Source organism: Colias eurytheme, chromosome 29 (genome assembly GCF_061535395.1).
Source record: "Colias eurytheme isolate Ceu_HAF_F1 chromosome 29, ilColEury1 Martin Lab GWU primary, whole genome shotgun sequence".
Lineage (NCBI taxonomy): Eukaryota > Metazoa > Arthropoda > Insecta > Lepidoptera > Pieridae > Colias > Colias eurytheme.
In genome coordinates this window covers 3484459-3506971 of record NC_143008.1, presented here as the reverse complement: position 1 = coordinate 3506971, position 22513 = coordinate 3484459, and the positions used below count along the sequence as shown (strand labels likewise).

Here is a 22513-nt window from a genome sequence, read left to right as displayed (position 1 = left end):
GAACGACGCCTTAAATTGCCTTTTTTCGTTTCCAGGGATACGCAATTATTTGAAATATTTCGTGTATCGTGTTCCCTACTAAATGCCGCTCGAGGAAAACAACTTTCTCTCGCGGACGAGAGTCAGCAAGCCTTGCTCGCTGCTTTATTGCGGTTGGCCCACAATTGTCTAACGTTTGACTTCATTGGCACGTCGAATGATGAGTCGTCGGACGATTTGTGCACTATACAGGTTGGTCGATGATGGTGATGGTCGGTAGTGATTGTTGATGAGTGGTTTATGTTTATGTAATAAACAAGTAGGTTGTGTGTGGTGGTGGATGACGATGATTGGTGGTGATGGTGACATGTGGTGAGGGATGGTGAAGTGTGGTGATGATTGGTAATGGTGACGGATCACTGTCCATTACAAATTATGAATTAAAAATATTATGTATTTAATTGTTTGTGTACAACTAATTTCGCCGAGTCAACTTAGTACATTGTAATAAAGGAAGAAGGAATTTAATTTAATTTTTTTCAGTATATCATATAATATTGTTTTTAAATTTTAATAGAAGTAAATTTATTTGCGTGTTATAATGTTGTAATATCATTTTATACCACAAGGTGCCAACATCGTGGCGTCCCACATTCCTCGAAGCGAGCACGCTCGAGCTATTCTTCGAGCTGTACGCCTCGTCGCGCGGCGCGCTCGCCGGGCTGGCGCTGGCCTGCCTCGTGCAGCTCGCCTCGGTGCGCCGCTCGCTGTTCAGCAACACGGAGCGCGCCAAGTTCCTGAGCCAGCTCGCGGCCGGCGTGATGCGCGTGCTGGAGGACACGCAGGTGGGTGCACGCCAGCGTGGGCGACACGCCAGCGTGAGCGTCGAGTGACACGCCAGCGTGGACGACACGCAAGCGTGAGCGTCGAGTGACACGCCAGCGTGGACGACACGCCAGCGTGGGCGACACGCCAGCGTGGACCAACTTCAGCGTGGACCAGCTTCAGCGTGGACCAACTTCAGCGTGGACCAGCTTCAGCGTGGACCAGTTTCAGCGTGGACCAGCTTCAGCGTGGATTAGCTTCAGCTTGGACCAGCTTCAGCGTGGACAAACTTCAGCGTAGACCAACTTCAGCGTGGACCAACTTCAGCGTGGACCAACTTCAGCGTGGACTAGCTTCAGCAACACATGACAAGCAGCATGCATGCGGCATATATCAAAACTTGCAATTCTTAACAATATACAACACGTAACTGTAGCGACACCTCGCTCTGAATCGCGCAAGCGAAATGGCTTCGCTACAGAGCATATATGCAACTTTCCGACAACATTCATCGGGGCCTCAAAGGCCAGTCGAGTAGACTGGTCGAGGATCCTCACTTTTCCGATGGAGGAATTCCACCTTCCTTCCTCCACACAACCAAAAGCAACACACGCTCAAACATACAACACACTATACTCATTTATTGTTTTTAAATTTATTTGAAGTTCAAGGATGGTTCTTATGGAGAGAAAACGTAAACATATACCACGAGTGGAGCCGGGGCGGACCGCTAGTATAATTCTACTAGCTGCGCACAGCGGTTTCCCTCGGAGCAATCCGCTCCGGTTGGTCTAGTAGTTTTTGAGATTAGCGCGTTCAAACAAACAAACTCTTCAGCTTTATAATATTAGTATAGATTTGGATGCTATAAAATAAATATCATATACTATACTTTACAGAAACTACAAAAATATTCTCCATTTAATTATTATTTGTACAATTTCCAGGGCCTATCCGACCCGACGAACTACCACGAGTTCTGCCGACTCCTAGCGCGGCTCAAGTCGAACTATCGTCTCGGCGAATTGGTCATGGTCGATAATTATCCGCGATTAATTGAGGAGATCGCTAAATTCACTGTGCAGAGCTTGCAGGTAATAATATAGTAAACAAGAAACAATGACAAGTAAATGTAATTAAAATTTTATTGGTGAATGGTGAAGAGAGCAAAATAATATGTATTTACTAATATTATAAATCCTTACTCCCTACCCTACAAATATACTACTATTAATGCCAAAGTGTGTTCGTTGGTTTGTCTTTCTTTCACATCGCAATGGAATAACTTTAAACTGTTTTTTTGTATGGATATAGTAGGAAGAAGGCTGGAGAGTGACATAGACTGCTTGTTAGCACTGTGAAACATCATTCTTGTGGTTTGCTTTGCATACACGGGTGAAAAGCTACTTAAAGTTCAATTGATTTTTATTTATATTTGAAATTAATAATCGTAATAAAATATGCCTCACCTTTTTCTGACAAAAAAATGTAACAAAAAATCAACTCCACAGATGTGGCAGTTCGCGCCGAATTCCGTACACTATCTCCTGTCGCTATGGCAACGCATGGTCGCCTCAGTGCCGTACGTGAACGCGACGGAGCCGCACTTGCTCGAGACTTACGCGCCCACAGTCACTACCGCTTATATAAACAGCAGGCTTGATTCTGTGGCCGTGTTATTGAGGTAAGTACAAATAAACACACATAAGACTGCTAGAAACGCACTTAAACACGCACGTACGCACTTAAACACGCGCGTACGCACTTAAACACGCACGTACGCACTTAAACACGCACGTACGCACTTAAACACGCACGTACGCACTTAAACACGCACGTACGCACTTAAACACGCACGTACGCATGCATTTAGCACTTAAACACATTCAAATATATAGATAGACTTGAACCAACACACGCACACGCACATACGCACCCTAAACTAAAAAAACACGGAGGAAAATAACTATGGTGATGTTTATGATGATAATAGTGCCAATTCATCTATTCTCGACTATAATATTCTTCCCTCGAAGACATGGGTTCAATCCAACAACAATTAGAACAAGTGGCCGTGATCGGTCGGTGTGAATATTCCGCGATAATTATTCCTGATGACGTCATCATCATCTTGGATTAACACATAGGATAGGTTTTATCCCGAAAATTCCGCGGGAACGGGAACTATGCGGGTTTTTCTTTGAAAACGCGCGCAAAGCCGCTGGCGGAAAGCTAGTTGACCACCAACTATGGTGATGTTTATGTTTATGATGATACTGACGATATTCTTGACTATAATATTCTTCCCCAGGGAGGGTCTCGAATACAGAATATCGATATCCGTTGCTTAGTTTTAAAAATTTAAGCATACATAGGGACATAGGGACAGAGAAAGCAACTTTGTTTTATACTAGTGATTATTATTATTTTCCCCAGGGAGGGTCTAGAAGATCCCCTCGAGGACATGGGCGCGATACAGCAACAGTTAGAACAAGTGGCCGTGATCGGTCGGTGTGAATATTCCAAAACGTGCCAGTTATTAGTCGCACACTTTGATAGAGCGGCCGCCGCTTACACCGTGGAAACGCAGCCGCCGCAACTGCTCGTGTTGCAAGGTTAGTGTGTTTATACAATTACAATTTACAATTAGAAATTACAGAATTTTTAACGGATTTTAAACGCGATTTAATCATTATATTGTTTTTCTTGACGCGTTTAAAATCCGTTAAAAAGTACACACTTACAGTTTTATTGACTTCATCTACTTGTATCTATGATACAATTTTGTTTTTTTTCAAGTGGGGAAATCTTGCCTAAGATACCCACGGCTCCCGGGGAAGGAGCCGTGGGTTATGTCGGATTCCTACCGACCAAAACCCCACCGTGTACCAACGCGCTGCTTTAGACGGGATGCTGGTACACATTCGCAATCTTCCGCATGTCCCGCCCAGCAGTTGCCCGTTTCCAGGCCCTCCGCCACTTGCCCGTTTCCAGGCCCTCCACCAAATGTCCACCCCGGGGCGGCGCAAGCTGTACACGAGCTCACGCCACCCGCTCGCCGATGATGGATTGTTCCCCGTTCCATCATCGCCGTTCCCCAAACCCTCGACCCCAGGATCGACCGGCCGAAGGGCGCGCGCCGAAAGGCCCTCTGAAACGTGATTCACGCGTCGAAGGACCCTCCGGCGCACTTTTATAGAGGTTTCCCTCGCAGCCCCCACCTCACACCAGAGGTGGCGGCCCTCGGTCCGGCCCCACGGACCGGATTACGAGTTGGCAGACGGCTGTCGCAGGACAGCCGCCGCCCTACACCCACCTACAGGAGTCACCGCGTGTCAACATGACTTTTTTTTATACGTCATTAAACAGGTTGATGTTTTTTCTAATACGTCACATATTCAGTCCCATACAGGCTACTTGAGGATACATTATTTATACATATATTTACTTACTTATTTATGTGTTTACAGGCCAACTCACGTGGCTGGTGTACATAATAGGCGCCGCGATAGACGGTAGAGCGTCAGTCAACACGTGCGATGAGAACGACGCTATGGACGGCGAATTAGTTTGCCGCGTGCTGCAGCTTATGGACCTGACCGACTCGCGGCTGGCCAATGTGAGTGTGTGAGGGGAGGGGGGGAGTAGTGGGGGAGGGAAGATTGGTGTGGTGGGGCTACAGCTCATGGACCTGGCGAACGTGATTGTGCAGGGGGGACGTGGGGGGGAGAGGGAGGGATAATCTATAGTTCAGTGGGGGGTGAGGGGGAGTGTGTCGTGGGGTGTGGGGGAGAGTGTGTAGTATGGGGGGGAGCATGTATGTGGAGGGGGTAGGGTAGGTACATAGAGCGTCAGTGAACACGTGCGATGAGAACGACGCTATGGACGGCGAATTAGTTTGCCGCGTGCTGCAGCTTATGGACCTGACCGACTCGCGGCTGGCCAATGTAATATTATCTATGTAATATTTTATCAAGTCTTCCTTTTTTTGTGACCGCCTCCTTGGTTTACGTGTGAGCGTAGAACCGAGGGGTCATGGGTTCTATTCCCGGTGGAGAGGAAAAAAATGTCTTGGTCTGGCAGGACACAGATGATTACCTACTTGTCCCTATGCATAAAGCGTCTGCCTCTTACCCCGCTTGGGGACACGGGACTTCACTTTTTTTGTTATTGTTACATCCGGATATAACAATGACACAATAGACACACAACTCAGATGCACGGCCGCATCGCACAAGCGAAAGAATAGAATAATTATAATTTAAATTTCACAAGACTACTCAGTTGCCCGCCATATTTATTTAGATAAGAATTTTAATACTATAATATTATTCATATAACTGTCATCAGTGGCGTGCATTCCATAAAGACATAAAGACACTGCCTACCCTACCATTTACCAAACTCTGATCAATATGTATTTAATATGCATAAATGAAATTCACAGCGTCATTAAATTTTATTAATTGCGCAATGTAGTTATGAAATAAAAATATATTTCAAATATATTTTAGATCCATCTATCGGTATTTTGGTAGCATTATTATCTAATTTCTATAACACCGGAACACCGGCTCGGCTCAAGTCACTATTCATGCGCTGCACTAGCGCCGCCACAGGACCCATACGTCACGGGACGGCAAAGACACAAACTATCCGTGTCTAAGTTTTTATATGTGTGCTCTGCGTGTCTACGCATATTTTATATGTGTGCGTGCCTATAAACACGGCACACTGATGTAATAAAACCACGCACACAAACACACAAGGTAGGCAGTGTCTTTTTACGAAGATATACGAATTAGGTACGAACCGAATTCGGAACTACATCGAAAGTCGAAACTGAAGTTGAATATGCGACCAATTTAAGAAGTGTGATAATGTATACAATTTTGTAGCGGTAAAGACCATCTGCAAATAGTATCATTATTCGTTTGTTTTGTTTTGGAAATAACAAACGTTTACTTTGAGGTTAAATTTGTTTTTTGAGAAAATTAATAATGTTTACTACGACAATTTGCAAGTGAAGTGTTTTGAGAGTAACTAAATAGATTATGTATATCATCAGTGTATTTTGTAAGATAATAAGGCATACCTAATTTAACGAAAAATTCTTATTTTTGTTTTATGAATAAACTTTTATCAAACAGAGAGTGATAGGAAAAAGGCCGATCTATAAATGGATCTATACCGGAATTTGTAATACACAAAGGTAAAGTTAATCATTAATTACATAATAATATAGAATACTAGTTAGGATATCATACCTACTTTGACAATTATTTTATAGACTAGATTTCCGCCCGCGGCTTCGCCCGCGTTTTCAAAGGAAAACCCGCATAGTTCCCGTTCCCGTGGGATTTCCGGGATAAAACCTATCCTATGTGTTAATCCAAGTTACCCTCTATATGTGTGCTAAATTTCATTGTAATCGGTTCAGTAGTTTTTACGTGAAAGAGTAACAAACATCCATACATCCATACATCCATACAAACTTTCGCCTTTATAATAGTATTAAGAAAGATAATATGACCTATGTTCGTGATATGTTTTCCATTATTTTGCGGAAATACTATGTATCTCCAATCAAATATCAGTACTGCAATATGAAATATTAGTTTTTATGACTTATTATCATTGCAATATTTCTGCCTACCCTGTCCAAAAACTCTGTGCACGCCCCTGACTGTCATGACGTAACAGTTGTCAACTGTTTTTTCCCTCTTTTACTTGTTATATATACTTACATATATAATACTTATTTGAATCGCTTAGTTTTTAACCTTTTTTTCTGTTAACAGCGCTTAATGTTAAGACTTTTCTTTCTACATACAGGGCGGGTGCGAAAAGCTCGAACTCGCTATGATGTCGTTCTTCGAACAATTCCGGAAGATATACGTCGGCGAGCAGGTGCAGAAGAACAGCAAGGTGTACCGGCGGCTCGGCGAAGTGCTCGGGCTCAGCGACGAGAGCCAGCTGCTGAGCGTCATCATGCGCAAGATGTACGTATGCGTATAGTGGCGTACAGTGGCTTATAGCGGCGTATAGTGGCGTATAGTCGGGATATACGTAGGCGAGCAGGTGCAGAAGAATATTGAGTTCTGTGTGATGACGTATAGTGACGTATAATGACTTATAATGACATATTGTGCTAATCACATATAAAAGCGTATAATGAACTAGGCACATAATCACGATCAAAAATAGGTGTAGATGTTATGAGCCAGCTGATTAGTGTGACACAAGATGTATATATTGTGACGTATAACCACGTATGCGCAAGTTGTGAGTTCTGCGTGATGACGTATGATGGCTTATAGTGACGTATACTGACATATTGACGTTAACTGTTGACACAAATTTACAGCACAAGAAACCACCAGAAGTCTCGTTTTTACATACTTTATACGTAAAAATACTTTTTCTAAATTTATTTTTCACTAGCTTTCCGCCTGCGGCATCGCCCGCTTTGTCTAAAACCTAAAATATACTAAAAAAATCCTCTTGAATCACTCTATCCATTAAAAAAATCGCAACAAAATCCGTTGCGTAGTTTTAAAGATTTAAGCATATATAGGGATATAGGATAGAGAAAGCGACTTTGTTTTATACTATGTAGTGGTACACTTTAATACTTAAGTGCATCTTTTCCAATTTTCAGCATAACGAACCTCAAATACTGGGGCGGTTCTGAAGCGATAATATCTAAGACTCTTGGACTATTGAGCGATCTCAGCGGCGGGTACGCGTGCGTTCGGAAACTGGTCAAATTGGATGAGGTGCAGTTTATGTTGACACATCATACGGTGAGTTGGGTTTTTTATGAATATTTATATTATAATACTTGTCACGTATTTTTTTTTTTGAAGATGTAATATGTAAAATATGTAATGATGGTGAGACAATGATATACATGAAAAAGTAGACTTGAAAACATCTAAGACTATTGAATACAGAAAAAATTTCACTCTTACGTTTTACAGAAGTAAGTTAGTACATGTTCTAATAACGTGTGATCATGGCACTTGATATGAAAAAGCAAATATTAATAATTATGTCTCCTCTTAAAGAAATTCGGCGTGTGAAGATACGAAATTATTCAATGAGGATGTGCCATAATGTTGTTATAATGTTTGTGCCGATTTCCAATCGGAAATCTTTGAAACTCAACAAATTTAGCTCATTCCAGGCAGCTGAAAACTACCCTTTCCTCAGAATACTATGTAATGTCTCTTTTCGACGTATTTCATCTCGTCATTTCCTAAAACTAATGTATATGTACGTGGCTAGAAAATAATAAAGAATTTCCGCGTATTCCAGGCGGAACATTTCCCGTTCCTAGGCGTCGGTGCCGGTACGGGCGAGATGAGATGTCGAACTATGCTCTATACAGCGCTGGGGAGATTGCTCATGGTCGAACTGGGGGAGGATGAGGATAGGTTCCACGCTTTTATGATGCCGCTAACGGGTAAGTGGGGATAAGGGGAAAAGGGATGTTTTAAGGGGGTATATAGGTTCTACACGCTGGGAAAAGGGGAAGAAGACTATGTAGGTTCCAAAAGATCATGGTGTAGCCTTAACTAGTCAGTGACAGGTGGGGGGAGTGTCTAATAGGCTACGGTAGGGGGGGTGTCAAATTAGTCATATGGCTCATTTCTAAGTAGAATGGGGGGAGGATATACTAAGTGTAATAGGAACGGTACTGGTGAGATGAGATGTCGAACTATGCTCTATACAGCACTTGGGAGATTGCTCATGGTCGAACTGGGGGAGGATGAGGATAGGTTCCAAGCTTTTATGATGCCGCTAACGGGTAAGTTGGAGGAAAGGGGGGGGGGGCTAAGAAAAAGGGGTGGATTATAACACGGATGGGGGCTAAGAAAAAGGGGGGGATTATAACACGGAGGGGGGCTAAGAAAAAGGATAGGATAGGTTGCAAAATATCATGGTGTAACCTAAACTAGTCAGTAAAAGGTAGGGGAGTTACTTAGCTATGGAAAAGGGGGGGGTGGTTAATGTTACGGCTCATTTTTATGTAGAATGGGGGGGGGGGGGGTATATACTAAGTGTAATGGGAACGGTACGGGCGTCGAACATGTCGAATAAGGAAAGGAGGAGAACTTGACAGACAGACAGAGATACAGTTACTATAACCATTATATTTACACATAAAACACTGTTAACAATAGCCACTCAAAATATATTTTCACTCACTTTAACTATTCTGTTTGTTTTTTACAAGCTTAAACCTCTGTCTGACTTTATAGTCTACTACCAGGGGCCTTAGACAAAGTAATAATTAAAAAACGATAACGAAGTTAGAAAAGGAAAAATGTATGGGATTGACATTAGATAGACCACGTGATCTAACGCGGCGTATGTCAATCCTATACATTTTTCCTTTTCTAACTTCGTTATCGTTTTTTAATTGTTACTTTGTCTAAGGCCCCAGGTCTATTTAAGTTTTTTTTTGTAAAAAAAACTGCTAATCAATAAATTATTAGTCACTTTAAAGATTCCGTTTATATCTACTATTAATATAATTTTTAATTAAAACAAAACTAACCTTTATACACATAACTTCAAGGGGACGTACATAGTGAATATCGAGTGATTTGCTAGGCTTGATTTTTAGCCTATTGATAAAATCTTTCTTTAAAAAACTTTTCCTCTAATTTTCAGCGGCATTCGAAAGCATCATCGGTCTACTGGGTCCGTCAGAGAACTCTCTATACGCGTCAGAAGACGCGAAAAAGACGCTAATAGGTCTAGCGAGAGATTTGCGTGGTTTGGCGTTCGCTTTCAACACGAAAACAACGTATATGATGCTGTTTGATTGGATGTGAGTATTGGAATAGTGTTTTACTAGTTTGTAGAGAGATATTGGTTTTATAACGTTAAGGGCCGATTTTTCAATGCTTGGATAAAACTTATTCGTCGAATAATGTATAAAACTACCATTTTAAAAACGTATTCTAATTGCCCGTATTTGACAGTTACGTGACATTTTAATATTATCGTGTAATACTTTATTGGACGGATAAGTTTTATCCAAGCATTGAAAAATCGGCCGTAAGACGATAAAAACCCATGGCGCGTAAAAACGACAGGACAGTTCTTTGGCATATTACGATAATATATGTATTTTGTAAAATTAAATTGTAAAAATGACATGATTAAAAAGAGCAACTATGGAGTTTCTTGCCGGTTCTTCTCCATAGATACTGCTTTCCAAATCGGTGGTAAATGTTAAAAATATCTAATGACGTTTCAAAAGTGCTTCTAGAAGAAGTCTAATTGAATAAATAAATGTTTTAGTTTAATAGAAAAACTATTTTGTAGATTTAATAGGTACACTTGTCTGTGACGGCGATATTTTTGGAACAAAGTTCCATATCGCGCGTTGCGATTCGGGGGCTAGACGTAAAAATTAAGACGAAAAGTTGTAACGACACTTTCTGCTATAGTTGTAAGTCGTACGGCGTGCGCGTGTTTCTTTATTTGTATTTCTGTGTTTCTTTATTTAGAACTAGCGGTCCGCCCCGGCTTCGCCCGTGGTACATATTTCGCAATAAAAGGTATAGGCCTATGTTCTTTCTCAGGGTCTAAAGATTGTCTGTGCCAAATTTCATCAAAATCGGTTGAGAGGTTTATGCGTGAAAACCATACATACATACATACATAATTACAAACTTTTCCTCTTTATAATATTAGTATAGATAACGGTCTTACTAATAAAATGTTACCCATTCGCTATGCAATGGATTAGTTATTGCAATAACCTGTCTTCTTTTTATGATTGACGTTTCATGTGAGCAAGAGCAGGACAAAGCTATAGTAGAAAATGGTAGAAATTTATCCATTGTTTAACTTTTTATTAGTAAGGCCGTAAGTGAATTATAAATTATAAACGTTAGAATAAGTGAATTGTAAATTCTTTGAAAATAAATGTCCCTAAACCTATTTGTCTCTCTCTCTCTTAGAAATCAAGCCGGTTATTGTTGTAACTTCGTTCCATCCGAGTGTTCCTTGACACCCAAGCATCTTAATATATATTTTTCGCATCATGTTTATTTTTTTAATATGTACTTTAATTTCTCTTCACAGCTACCCAGTATACATGAAAGTGCTTCTCCGGGGCATCGAATTGTGGTACAGTGAGCCCGCTCTAACCACGCCCATACTAAAACTGGCCGCGGAATTAGCACAGAACAGGAATCAAAGGTTGCACTTTGATGTGAGCTCGCCGAACGGGATCTTGCTGTTCCGGGAGTTGTCTGCTGCTATATGCGCGTATGGTGAGTGTAACGGGACCCTAGATTTGGTTGGGGTCCGTACATGAAATGGGAAACTGTTAGAAAAGGCCGAGTTCCATAAATGGGTACAAACGGGACCTTAGAGGTGGTAAGGCTAGGTTCCATAACAAGTGGGTACAAATGGGAGCCTAGAGTTGATTTTAGGGTACTGTACACGAAATGGGACTCTACAGTTGTCAAGTGTTCTATACCAAAAACGGGATCCTAGAGTTATTTTAAAGGTTTCGTACCGAAAAAGCAAAACTATTTTTTTCTAGATTCTGAGAAGTTAAAAGTAGCCTAAACTTCAAGTGTGCTCTAGCCTCACTATAAATATATAAATATCCAATCAACAAGTAACATTCCATCGCGACGGACAGAAAGACAAACAAACTAACATACAAATATTCGCATTTATGTAATAAAATTAGCTATTAAAAATTAAATAAAACTTTTAAATAATAATTATGTATTTCGTATTCCAGGCAGTAGAATATTAACGGTGGACGTGAGCAAAAAGCAAATGTACGCCATGAAGCTGAAAGGCATATCGCTCTGTTTCTCAATACTGAAGGCTGCCCTGTGCGGGAATTATGCGAATTTTGGCGTTTTTAGGTGAGTTTTAAAGAAAAAGTAGTTTATTTTATACAAAAATGATGAATCCCACTATCCTACTAATATTATAAATGCGAAAGTTTGTGAGGATGGATGTATGCATGTTTGTTACTCTTTCACGCAAATACTACAGAACCGAATACAATGAAATTTAGCACACATATAGAGGGTAACTTGGATTAACACATAGGATAGGTTTTATCCCGGAAATCCCATGGGAATAGACAAACAAAAACACTTAATTTTTAGCAAAAGATACAAAAACAGAAGTAAAATATTCATGCAAATACGCGAATTTCGAAGTTTTTAAATGAGATATTTTTGTGGAAACAAACAAAACTGCTTTTTTGTAAAAATAAAAAAAAGTAAAGTAAAACAAATATACATACACACACACATATAGTCAAAATTGTAGTATGTTTCCTCTTAAAATAACAGAAATACAAGAACATATTGTCAACATATTTTTCTCTTTAATTATAAATTTACTTCTATCTGATTTCAGGTTATACGGTGACGACGCGTTAGACAATGCACTGAATATGTTCGTTAAGTTATTATTAAGTATACCACAAAGTGACTTATTGGTGAGTGAACTGAACTTAAAATTCTATTTAAGTACACACTTACTATATCTATAGCCACTCTCTATCCTAACTATAAAATACTCCAAACTACAAAAAACTTCTCCATCGCGACGTGACAGAAGGACAAACATACAAACTGTCTTCCCTTCTTCTGTTAAAATTCTACTATAATAATATAATACATATACATCTTATACATAATATACTTAAAAGACTAAGATGTAGATCCAATTACAGGCAAATACAACATGCATTTTTGAGTTATTTCAAATTATAGTTTCTAATCGTAGTTTCTAATTTGGTGTGATTACCCTCCGTATCGACTCGTATGATATTTCACAGTAAAAAGCTGAAGAGTTTGTTTATTTGTTTGTTTGAACGCGCATATCTCAGAAACTACTGGTCCGATTTGAAAAATTCTTTCCGTGTTAAGTTGCCCATTTATCATCACTAATGCGGGTCAATCAAATATTGGTTTATATATTTGTATTATAGTTGCTTGTTCTAAAGTTATGCATCGTTATACTGGGGTAACCAGGCCTAAATATTAATTAATTTTAATATATTTTTCAGTTATATCCCAAACTATCACAAACGTACTACGTGCTGCTCGAAAGATTAGCTCAAGACCACATGCCGTATCTAGCGTCTCTACAGCCCGAGGCCACTCTATACATATTGTCGTCTATTTCTGAAGGATTAACGGCGTTGGGTAAGTTTTTATGAAAAAAAAAGGAGGAAAGAATAAAAAAAATATCGAAAAATTAACAAAAAATATGCTTTGACTTGAGAATATCATCGCCAGGTAATGTTTCTAAAAAAAATAGAACAGTCTCGAAAAAAATCCAAAAAAATTGGTTGTCTGTAAAGTCGGTTTACTGACGATAGTTGAACGTGACAACGTCCGATTGTGCTTCTTTGTCGCTCGTTCCGCGCTCTCGCTTGCACTTCAAGCCTTACATGGAACGCCTCAGAGCGAGGTAACGCCACATGAGTCATGTTTTTTCGTGCGTGCAGCCGGCTCTATCGAATTATAAGACGTTGTCACGTCAAAAATAATTAAAAAATTAAAAATACATTAAAAAATAAATTTGCCACTACTCGAGAACCGTTCTTTTACGTAATATGTATTTTCTAAAAAAGAGCGTGTGTGCCGAGAACACGTGTCAGAAGTGAAACTTATTTTCTAACTTAATTTAAATTTCATTTTTAAAAATATCTAGAGTATTTTGAAGCCCATTAATATTTTTTTGTACGTTATAAAATAGTAAACTATTAATTTAAGACAAAAAAGAAAAACATGAATATTCCCCATTTCTACGAAGTTCGAACAATAATTATTATGTTTAAATTTAAAATATATACCAAGTATATTGCTATATAAAAGAATAATTAACGATTTTATTAAAATACTAGCGGTCCGCCCCGGCTTCGCCCGTGGTACATATGAAAAATAGATGTTGGCTGATTCTCAGACTTACCCGATATGCACAGAAAATTTCATGAGAATCGGTCCACCCGTTTCGGAGGAGTATGCAGACTAACATTGTGACACGAGAATTTTATATATAAGAAGAAGAAGAAGATTCTCTTAATTTTTATAATAATTTAAATCTTTATATCAACGAAACAAAATACATAGAGCAAAACATTATATCAAACTAACCTTATACTTAATTTACTAGTACATACCTACCTAATCAAATAAATATTTTGAATAACATAAATTTCCAAATAATATCTAATTTCATCCACTTTATGTAAAAGTCGGTTAAAACACAATGAAACAAATATATTATAATAAATTGTATGTAAGTATGTCCCGCTCAATATACGGACGCACGCGTAAAGGACTCAACGTAGGTATGTGTTATAGAAATTTCTATATTATTATCGATAAAAACTTCATATTATATAGCCTATTTATCGATAAAATCATCTTTGGATAACAATAGCTGTACTATATCGATCTAAAATTCCGTATTGATAACGAACATTGTTCTAAAAAAAAAATGAATTTAATATTAAATTTATACACAATATTCATTTTTAAATAAATATTAATAAAAAACTCTAATATAAATTGCCTACAAATAAATATAATGTTGATAATATTACATATATCACGTATAATACCTCTTGCTGAAACTAAGCCAGTTTAACTTCGAAGCGTTTCGATAGATGTCGCTAGGCGTCACTTAGAACGCGCTATCGAAATGTTTTTACAGAAACGTATAATAATTTCAAGGCGGCTAGCAAGTTGACCGATTTTAATGAAATTTGCTATTTTTGTATGCCAATCACTGTGCTCGTTGCGGTCGATTAGGCTTTATAAACTCTGATTTCTGAGTAGTGAGTAGGACTGTTGATATTTTTTAACATATCGAATTTTCGATATATCGATATTTTAAAATATATCAATATCGGAGTTCGATATATCGAAAAAAATTATCTATATTTCGATACATCGGCTTTATTTAAAAAAATCGTAAGTCAGCTCAAAAATGATTACACAATTTATAGTCTAGTAGATTTATTAAACAAATTAAATTATGGATGTACATAAGTAGTAGGTTATAGTTCTTGGTAATTACTTTTTAAATTTAAATAAGACAATTATGTATACCAATACCAATATTTTTCTGTAAGAGTTTTTAAAAATACTCTTTAAGCTGTTTGGCTAAAGATTGATTGAAGAAGCAACTCGTCCAGATGATAAAAAATTGTCAAGCAACTGCTAACTTTAAAATCATTACGGTTGATCAAGTTTACGATGATTTTGTATATTAAATAAATTACGGAAAAAATTATTAAAAAAAAATATCGACCATCGATATCGATATTTCAATATCGAACTATCGATATATCGTCCAAAAAAATATTAGTAATAAATATCGATATTTCGAAATAATAATATCGATGTTTCGATATATGGATATTTTATCAACAGTCCTACTTCTGAGTTCTGACTTCTGAGTAAGTTACTAGAAACCACAGATCTAGCACTAGTAGATTTGCAATGCTATGGTGAAACGAGATAGATAGCTACGCTTTCATTATGTGAGTGAAGGGGATGTAGATACGTTTTTTTTGTCCTTATCTGCGTGGCCACTTTTTAGATGGCCTACTGTCAAAACTGGGCCAAACAAACAAAGCAGATCTGATATTTAATTAGTTTTCTTGTGTCTAATGTTCTTTTTGGTGATAAATACATTTGGAAGTAAATTATAAAAGTGTTCTGAATGTCCTACGTGTACTGAGTGTTTATAATTATGGGTGGTTGCAGCGTATTAGGCTATAACAGCCGCACGGAAACAAACGCCGATGGAATTTCGTTTAAAATTTAAATTAAATTATTTAAATTTTAATTTCGTTTTAATTTCGTTTCGAATTTTACTTTTGGCGCTCTTTTTTTCTCGAGATAAAACGTTTGGTTTTGTCACGATAAAAGTGGTTTATCGCAGATAAAACCAAAACTAAAAGTAAAAATCATAATAAGTATTACCATGTCTAGTAGAAAACGTAAAAGTGTGAAAATTAGAGCTAACTTGGTGATTTTTTTTTTATCGAGTCAATTTTAATATTTTATGTTTTTGATTGAACAGAATCGTTGAACATATCATCTAGTTTGATATATATTTTATTTTTTAGATTTGGTCTTGAATATTACACGTATGACGTATTATCTAATAGAAGATTGGTAATTTTGCTTTATACTCCTTCTTAAGCTAGCAACACCGACCCCCGCGGTATTAGCACAGATCCTCAATATCATTTATTGCAAATGGCCGACTAAATCAAGCGCAAATCCCTGCACCTGCAATGACAACTTTTGGCGGGCTTTTTTGATGGCAACATTATCTTTATACCTTATATACCTTGAATTTGACTCAACGCGTGAAGTTGCACTTCAAAAATATCTTAATTTTTGTGTTATTTCAGACACGAGCGTGTGCACGGGATGCTGCGCGACGCTGGACCACATAGTCACTTATCTATTTAAACAATTAGTGCAGAAATGTGAGTATTATTCCAATTGATTCATTTAATTATTTGACATATTTTGATTGATTAAGGGCTGATTTTTCAATCCTTGGTTAAAACTTATTCGTCGAATAATGTATAAAACTACCATTTTAAAAACGTATTCTAAATGCCCGTATTTGACAGTTTACGTGACATTTTAATATTATCGTGTAATACTTTATTGGACGGATAAGTTTTATACAAGCATTGAAAAATCGGCCCTTAATAATTATATTATCTGTCGAATCCTTTAATATCATTATTATTATTAGTTGTATACATACTTAAAATATAAACATAAAAAAAGGTTTAGGTTTTTTTTTCATTTTCAATTTACATCCGTAGAAATATTGCATATTCTGCAAAAAAATCCTACGAAATTTCTGATTTGATGTACTCTATTAAAAAAATCATATTTAACACTAGAAAAAATAACAAAATGTATTTATTTTGTTTCTTGCAGCTAGCAACAAAGTGTCGAACCCGCGACAAGCAGCTCCAGAGACGAGCAACATGTTCATAGAGGTGTTGCAGAGGCGGCCCGAGATCATGCAGCAACTGCTTGCAACAGTGAGTTTGTGTGTTTGTGTGTGCGTATCTAGGAAAAGGTTGAACAAATAGATGATCGAGATTAATTCGAGGTAAACATGTACTTTAAGGGCCGATTTTTCAATGCTTGGATAAAACTTATTCGTCGAATAATGTATAAAACTACCATTTTAAAAACGTATTCTAATTGCCCGTATTTGACAGTTTACGTGACATTTTAATATTATCGTGTAATACTTTATTGGACGGATAAGTTTTATCCAAGCATTGAAAAATCGGCCCTAAGTTGAATTACGACGTTCAACGATGCGTTGAACGACGGCGTTGCTATCTACTCTGCAACAACGAGTGACAACATTTAAAACAATTTTTCAGCAAAGAAACTGAAAAATATTTTTTTTTCCGTCCCGTCTTATGTCATTATAGCCTGGACAGCGGTTATGTTACTAATAAGTAATTTTCATATTTATCCATATGAATTTTAACGTTTGATTCCAATTCGATTGAGTTTTTAATCATATAATTTATCTGTTTTCAGTCTGAATTTTAATTTTTATTCAGACCACCATTACAATATACTTTTTTTTATTATTGGCCACCTGTTTGCCGCTATTGCTGTTTTTCGTTTTCCTTCGATTTAGATAGATATGTATTTTTTTACATAGTTGCCACCGTGTATTAAGTGCACAATAAAAAAAAGACGTGTGTCACTCGGGGACTGTCGTGGTAAAGCTATTGCATGCTATGCCTTCAAGCCACACCTCCGAGCCCGACCCGTGGGGAGCGTGAGGTTTTTTCGTTATGGAATTTCTCGATTCGGTCCCCGCGCTCAAGGCCCGCGATAGAAGCTATGCAATAGCTTAAAAAAAATGCCTAAAAATGTATCATTCCTCCCTAGGTGGTGAACGTGATAATGTTCGAAGAGCGATGCAACCAATGGTCCATGTCCCGACCGCTGCTCGGTCTGATCCTGCTCAACGAGGAGCAGTTCACGGCGCTCCGCTCGGAGCTGATCGCGCAGCAGGCCCGCCACCGGCAGCACCACCTGGCGCACTGCTTCGACCAGCTCATGGGGGGGGTCGAGAGGAACCTGCTCACTAAGAACCGGGATCGGTGAGTTGGGGGTAGGGGAAGATAGGTAGGGGGGAGGTGGAAAGGCGGTTGGGAGCGGGGAAAATGGTGGGAGCTGAGTTAAAATGGTAGGGGGAGACAATAGAGGGGCTTATATGAGAAGTGCGCCTTCGGAGTAGTGTGAAATTTTCGCACTCTTCTATATATATAATTATGTAGGGAAGGTACTAATAATCATATCTAATAAAATATAAATTAATGGCATTATGCTTCACAGACTACACACTTCAATGTGTATTTTATAAGTATGTATGTATCATATAAGTATTTTATTATTGTTTTTGTAATGTCCTCGTGAGGCTATGTGCCCTTGAATAAAGGTTTTTTTATGTCTCTTTCTTTCTTTCTAATAGTTTTCATATAATCTTCTTTCCCACATTCAAAATACATAAAACCGAAAAATAATTTGAAAAATACAGATTTTGATATTTCTTTACAGATTCACCCAAAACCTGTCGATGTTCAGGCGGGACATCAACGATCTATTGAAAGGCACAAGTATGGGATCGTCTGTCAACGACATGATGACGTCATAGGCACAAACGTGATATGGGATGACTGGGATTCGTGTGGGATTGAGTGGGATTCGTGTAGGATGAGTGGGATTGTGTGGGATTCATGTAGGACTGTATGGGATTAAGTGGTTGAGTTGTGGTATATATGTCAGATTGTGAGGTTATTGTCTTGGTTACTAATTCTTATACTACATTTATTTTTTCTGTTATAATCTGGATGGATTCCAATATCGAATTCTTTTTATTTATGAGACGTGTTAGAATAATAAGTATTTTTATTTCATGACCCCAATGGCAAATGAAGCAATCATGAGGGCTTGGGTTCGATTAATGTTGTAGAAATATACTTTTCAGAGAATGTTATAAAAATAATGCAGATATTAACGATTTAAAAGAGATCTCGTATTTACAGATGTAGAAATGAACAAACATATGCAATATCGAAAAAGTACTGACGTTATGCATAAATCAATGTATTTTAATTTAAGATTAAACGTGTCAAAAAATTACACGCTTTTGCACGTCTTGACACCTAATAATACGTGATTTGTGATTTTTGTGTTATGCTCGCACTGTGATGGGAAAGAGAAATACAAATATACAAATACAAATCCCATCTCTTATTTACCTACCCTTTCTCTACTTAAAAAGATACATACAGCAAAAGAGTGAGATAATCACACTAGTGCGAGTGAAACGGCATGATTATTTAATTTTTTCTTACAAATAAATTGCTGTCTAAACCACAAGTGCGAAAGGGACGACATGCTGCTATAATTTTTAAGAGCATATGATGAAATACAAGTGCGAAAGAGATGGTATGCTTAAAACGAATTTATTCTGTTAAACCACGAGTGCGAGAGAGACGGCATGCTTTTTTCAACTTCGTCTTAACGTCAGTTAAGTCATTCTTAATAAAGAATCAATGTTTTGTTTTAATATTATAAGCGATATATAATTTTGTATAGTTTTTTTTATTGATAAGGTTCATCCAAAAATGTATTAATTTCAATGACCATACATTTTTTTGTAAAATTCGAGAAAAATAATAAAATACCATTTATGTACTATACAGAACTACACAATTGCCTATTAAGGGCTTGGTCTAGTAGTGCAAACAAATGCATCCTGTCATCCTATATGTAAATAATACAAATGTACTAAGGGAAAGTTGCTCCACTTAATTTTTAAAAATTAAATCATTCGTATGCATAATTTAATATTCGTAATAAGTACCAAAAATGACAATTTGAAACAATTTTCGTGAAAATTACACCGGGTGATTTTTTTTATCAGTACACAAAATTTGCGAATACTTTCTATTGATATCTTCAACTTCATGTTTATATAACTGATCAACTTTTACAAAGAAATTTGGACGAAATATAAAAAAAAATAAGCTTTCCATACAAAATGCATAACTCTATACATTTTTTTCGACCTAAGTTTCTTAGTGAAAGTTGTTCAGTTTAACTAATAAAACGGATAAACAAATTTTGTATATAATAAAAAAAATGTAATGCTTGTGTTAAAAAATTATAAAATAGAAAAATACGCAAATTTATTTCTGACTAGCCTCCGCCCGCGACTCCGTCCGCGCGGATGTCGGTCTTCGCGTCTTCTACAGATTTATTATATTATGTATAATATATAGATTTATATTGATAAACCTAATAAATCTTTTGCTAGCATTCTGATGCTTTATCGGTTGCACTGGATTTATCTCTTTTTTTTTCAATCGCTTGAATGATATAGGATGGGTCCTTGATGGGCATCGAATGCTGAAGTCTCGAATCAATCAATTCTGACAGTAGGCAATTTATGTAAAATCTTGATAATGGTCCATCATTTTATTTTGCCTAAACGTTACATAATTTTTTATATATTCTATTTTTAACGAATGATTCACTCCAGTCCAAACAGCAAATAAGCAGACTTCTGCTTCTGCAACGTTTAGTTGTCCCTGAATTTGGAAGTCATTATTATTTGCATTGTATTTCAAATATTATTTTTTTTATTTTTAACCGCATCTTCCGCATTCATGTCTTTTGCCGGAATTAGACATTTAACTTCGACTAGTCCCATTTTCCCTTTTTGATATGGGAGTGTATAAAGTAAATTTTTTAGATATTTCTCGTTATACTTTTAAAAAGTTATTATTGTCATTTTGCTCATTAGGTAAAGTAATTTCGATATCAGTTTTAAGTTTTTTGATACCTGCAATAATAACGTCATAATCGCCTGCACATACTTAACGATTATACCCTGTATACAATCCACCATCCACATTCATAATGTTTTCCTGTCCTCCTCTCCTTTACGCTGTTCACCGATACATTTTAAATGAGTAAATCTGCTACCACTGAAGGATGTTTCATTGTGATCAGCAAATTTTCACCACTGTTGTCGATTATTTGTTTTTCATTTTTAATCAGCAATTGGGAATCATCAGTTTTGTTTTTTGCAGATTGGTGATGTACCCTAACAATACGTCGAAAAGGGAAAGCATCAACGAATTATCGTTTTCGTCCTCTTTTTTTATTCTTCGCGTCTCTGTTACTTGTGTTTGTTTAGTTCTCAACACCCACTGAATTTTCTATGTTATTGTGATCTTCCATTACATCTGAGTTTTGATGATGTGATGATAATCCATTCGTTTTAATATTGGTACTTAGAGTTGGTGGACTAAACTAGAAATGGCGGACTAAATTTGTCAGCACGTCTGTAAGATCAGAATATAAAGCCAACATCCTGTATTTAAGTTACAAAATTAATAATCAAACAACATGCCGCTACGTTGAAAATGACTAGAAGAAAAAATTAAAACACCTCGGCATATAATTTTAGAGTAAACAAATCATTTTCCCGTATGGGGATTTCCCCGGATGAACTTGGGGGGTTCAAGTTCTCAATACAAGTTTATATTATATTTCGTATTTCTCAAATGAAAAATAAACATTTTTGGAACTTCAAAAAAAAATATATTAAGTATAAGAAAATTTATGAGCTTACTTTAGTTTTAAAGAAATATACATCCCTTTACTGACACCCCGTAAAATAAAGAAATTGTTGCCAATCACCTTTGCAATCTATTTGGTTTCATTAACTTTATGTTCGAAGATAATTTTTTTTCTAGTAGTTACACGCGTATTTTTTTCGTTTATTTTCCATATCGAAATCAAATGTTTAAAAATACGAATATTTGCACAAAACTAAGATAAAAATAATCAATTAACAAAAATATTAAATTTAATGAAGTAGAGCAACTTTCACTTCGGTATGAAGGAAAATCGAGCGTAGAGCACACGTCAGAACGCTCCGGCCCAAGGAGCGCGACTAAAGAAATTCGCTAGGATTTTTCCTAATTATTTTAAATATTTTTTTAATATTTAAAGAATTATCAAAATTCAAAAAAAAATTTTTTTAAAGGATTAATACTCATTGGTCTTCAACCAACTCGAATAAATTAATGGAAAAAATAACTTTTAGCAGTATTTATCAATAGATTTTGTAAGGCAAAAAATGGGAAATTTAATGAATTTATAACGTTCTAATTAGGAAAATCATAAGTTTTTCGGCAATTGTATTCAGCAGTTTTTAATAACGACTATATAAGGATAATAATGCGCTGATCAGATTGTATAAATTGTAATCGGTTGCAACGTAGTGAGTGCACAAACTTAGCTCGAAATGTCTTTGGGGGAAAGAGACTTATCTTGAAGGCCTGATTAAGGTAACATAAAGTAACTTTATAAATGTGAAAAAATTCACGCGCATTGCGTATATAACACTAATTGATAAACAAGAAAAAAAAAATCAGTTTATCATTTCATTAGCCGGGAAAAAATTGTCAAATAACTTGCTGAAAACGCAATTTTGCTAGACTACAGCCTTAAAAGGTCGTCAAAAATATACGAGCGGTATTGTATAAAACATTCATTCAAATTAACACCTTATTACGTGGCAGTAATGTTCAAAGTCTTTTGTATAA

At 36.8% G+C, this 22513-nt stretch overlaps 1 protein-coding gene across 1 annotated transcript in view; it reads left to right on the top strand.

The window, feature by feature from the left end:
- The window catches only part of Ranbp16 (Ran-binding protein 16), a 29768-nt gene extending 10155 nt beyond the window's left edge, over window positions 1-19613 (top strand). Inside the window, exons 7-24 of the mRNA XM_090117894.1 lie at window positions 36-231; window positions 609-824; window positions 1752-1898; window positions 2316-2488; window positions 3241-3419; window positions 4275-4423; window positions 6640-6806; window positions 7466-7610; window positions 8125-8272; window positions 9487-9646; window positions 10912-11102; window positions 11585-11714; window positions 12220-12301; window positions 12875-13013; window positions 16244-16321; window positions 16791-16897; window positions 17775-17989; window positions 18447-19613. Coding sequence (XP_089974020.1) covers window positions 36-231; window positions 609-824; window positions 1752-1898; window positions 2316-2488; window positions 3241-3419; window positions 4275-4423; window positions 6640-6806; window positions 7466-7610; window positions 8125-8272; window positions 9487-9646; window positions 10912-11102; window positions 11585-11714; window positions 12220-12301; window positions 12875-13013; window positions 16244-16321; window positions 16791-16897; window positions 17775-17989; window positions 18447-18543 — 2719 coding nt within the window. The 3' untranslated portion in view covers window positions 18544-19613. The remainder of the gene's footprint in view (window positions 1-35; window positions 232-608; window positions 825-1751; window positions 1899-2315; window positions 2489-3240; window positions 3420-4274; window positions 4424-6639; window positions 6807-7465; window positions 7611-8124; window positions 8273-9486; window positions 9647-10911; window positions 11103-11584; window positions 11715-12219; window positions 12302-12874; window positions 13014-16243; window positions 16322-16790; window positions 16898-17774; window positions 17990-18446) is intronic.
- Window positions 19614-22513: the final 2900 nt, after the last annotated feature.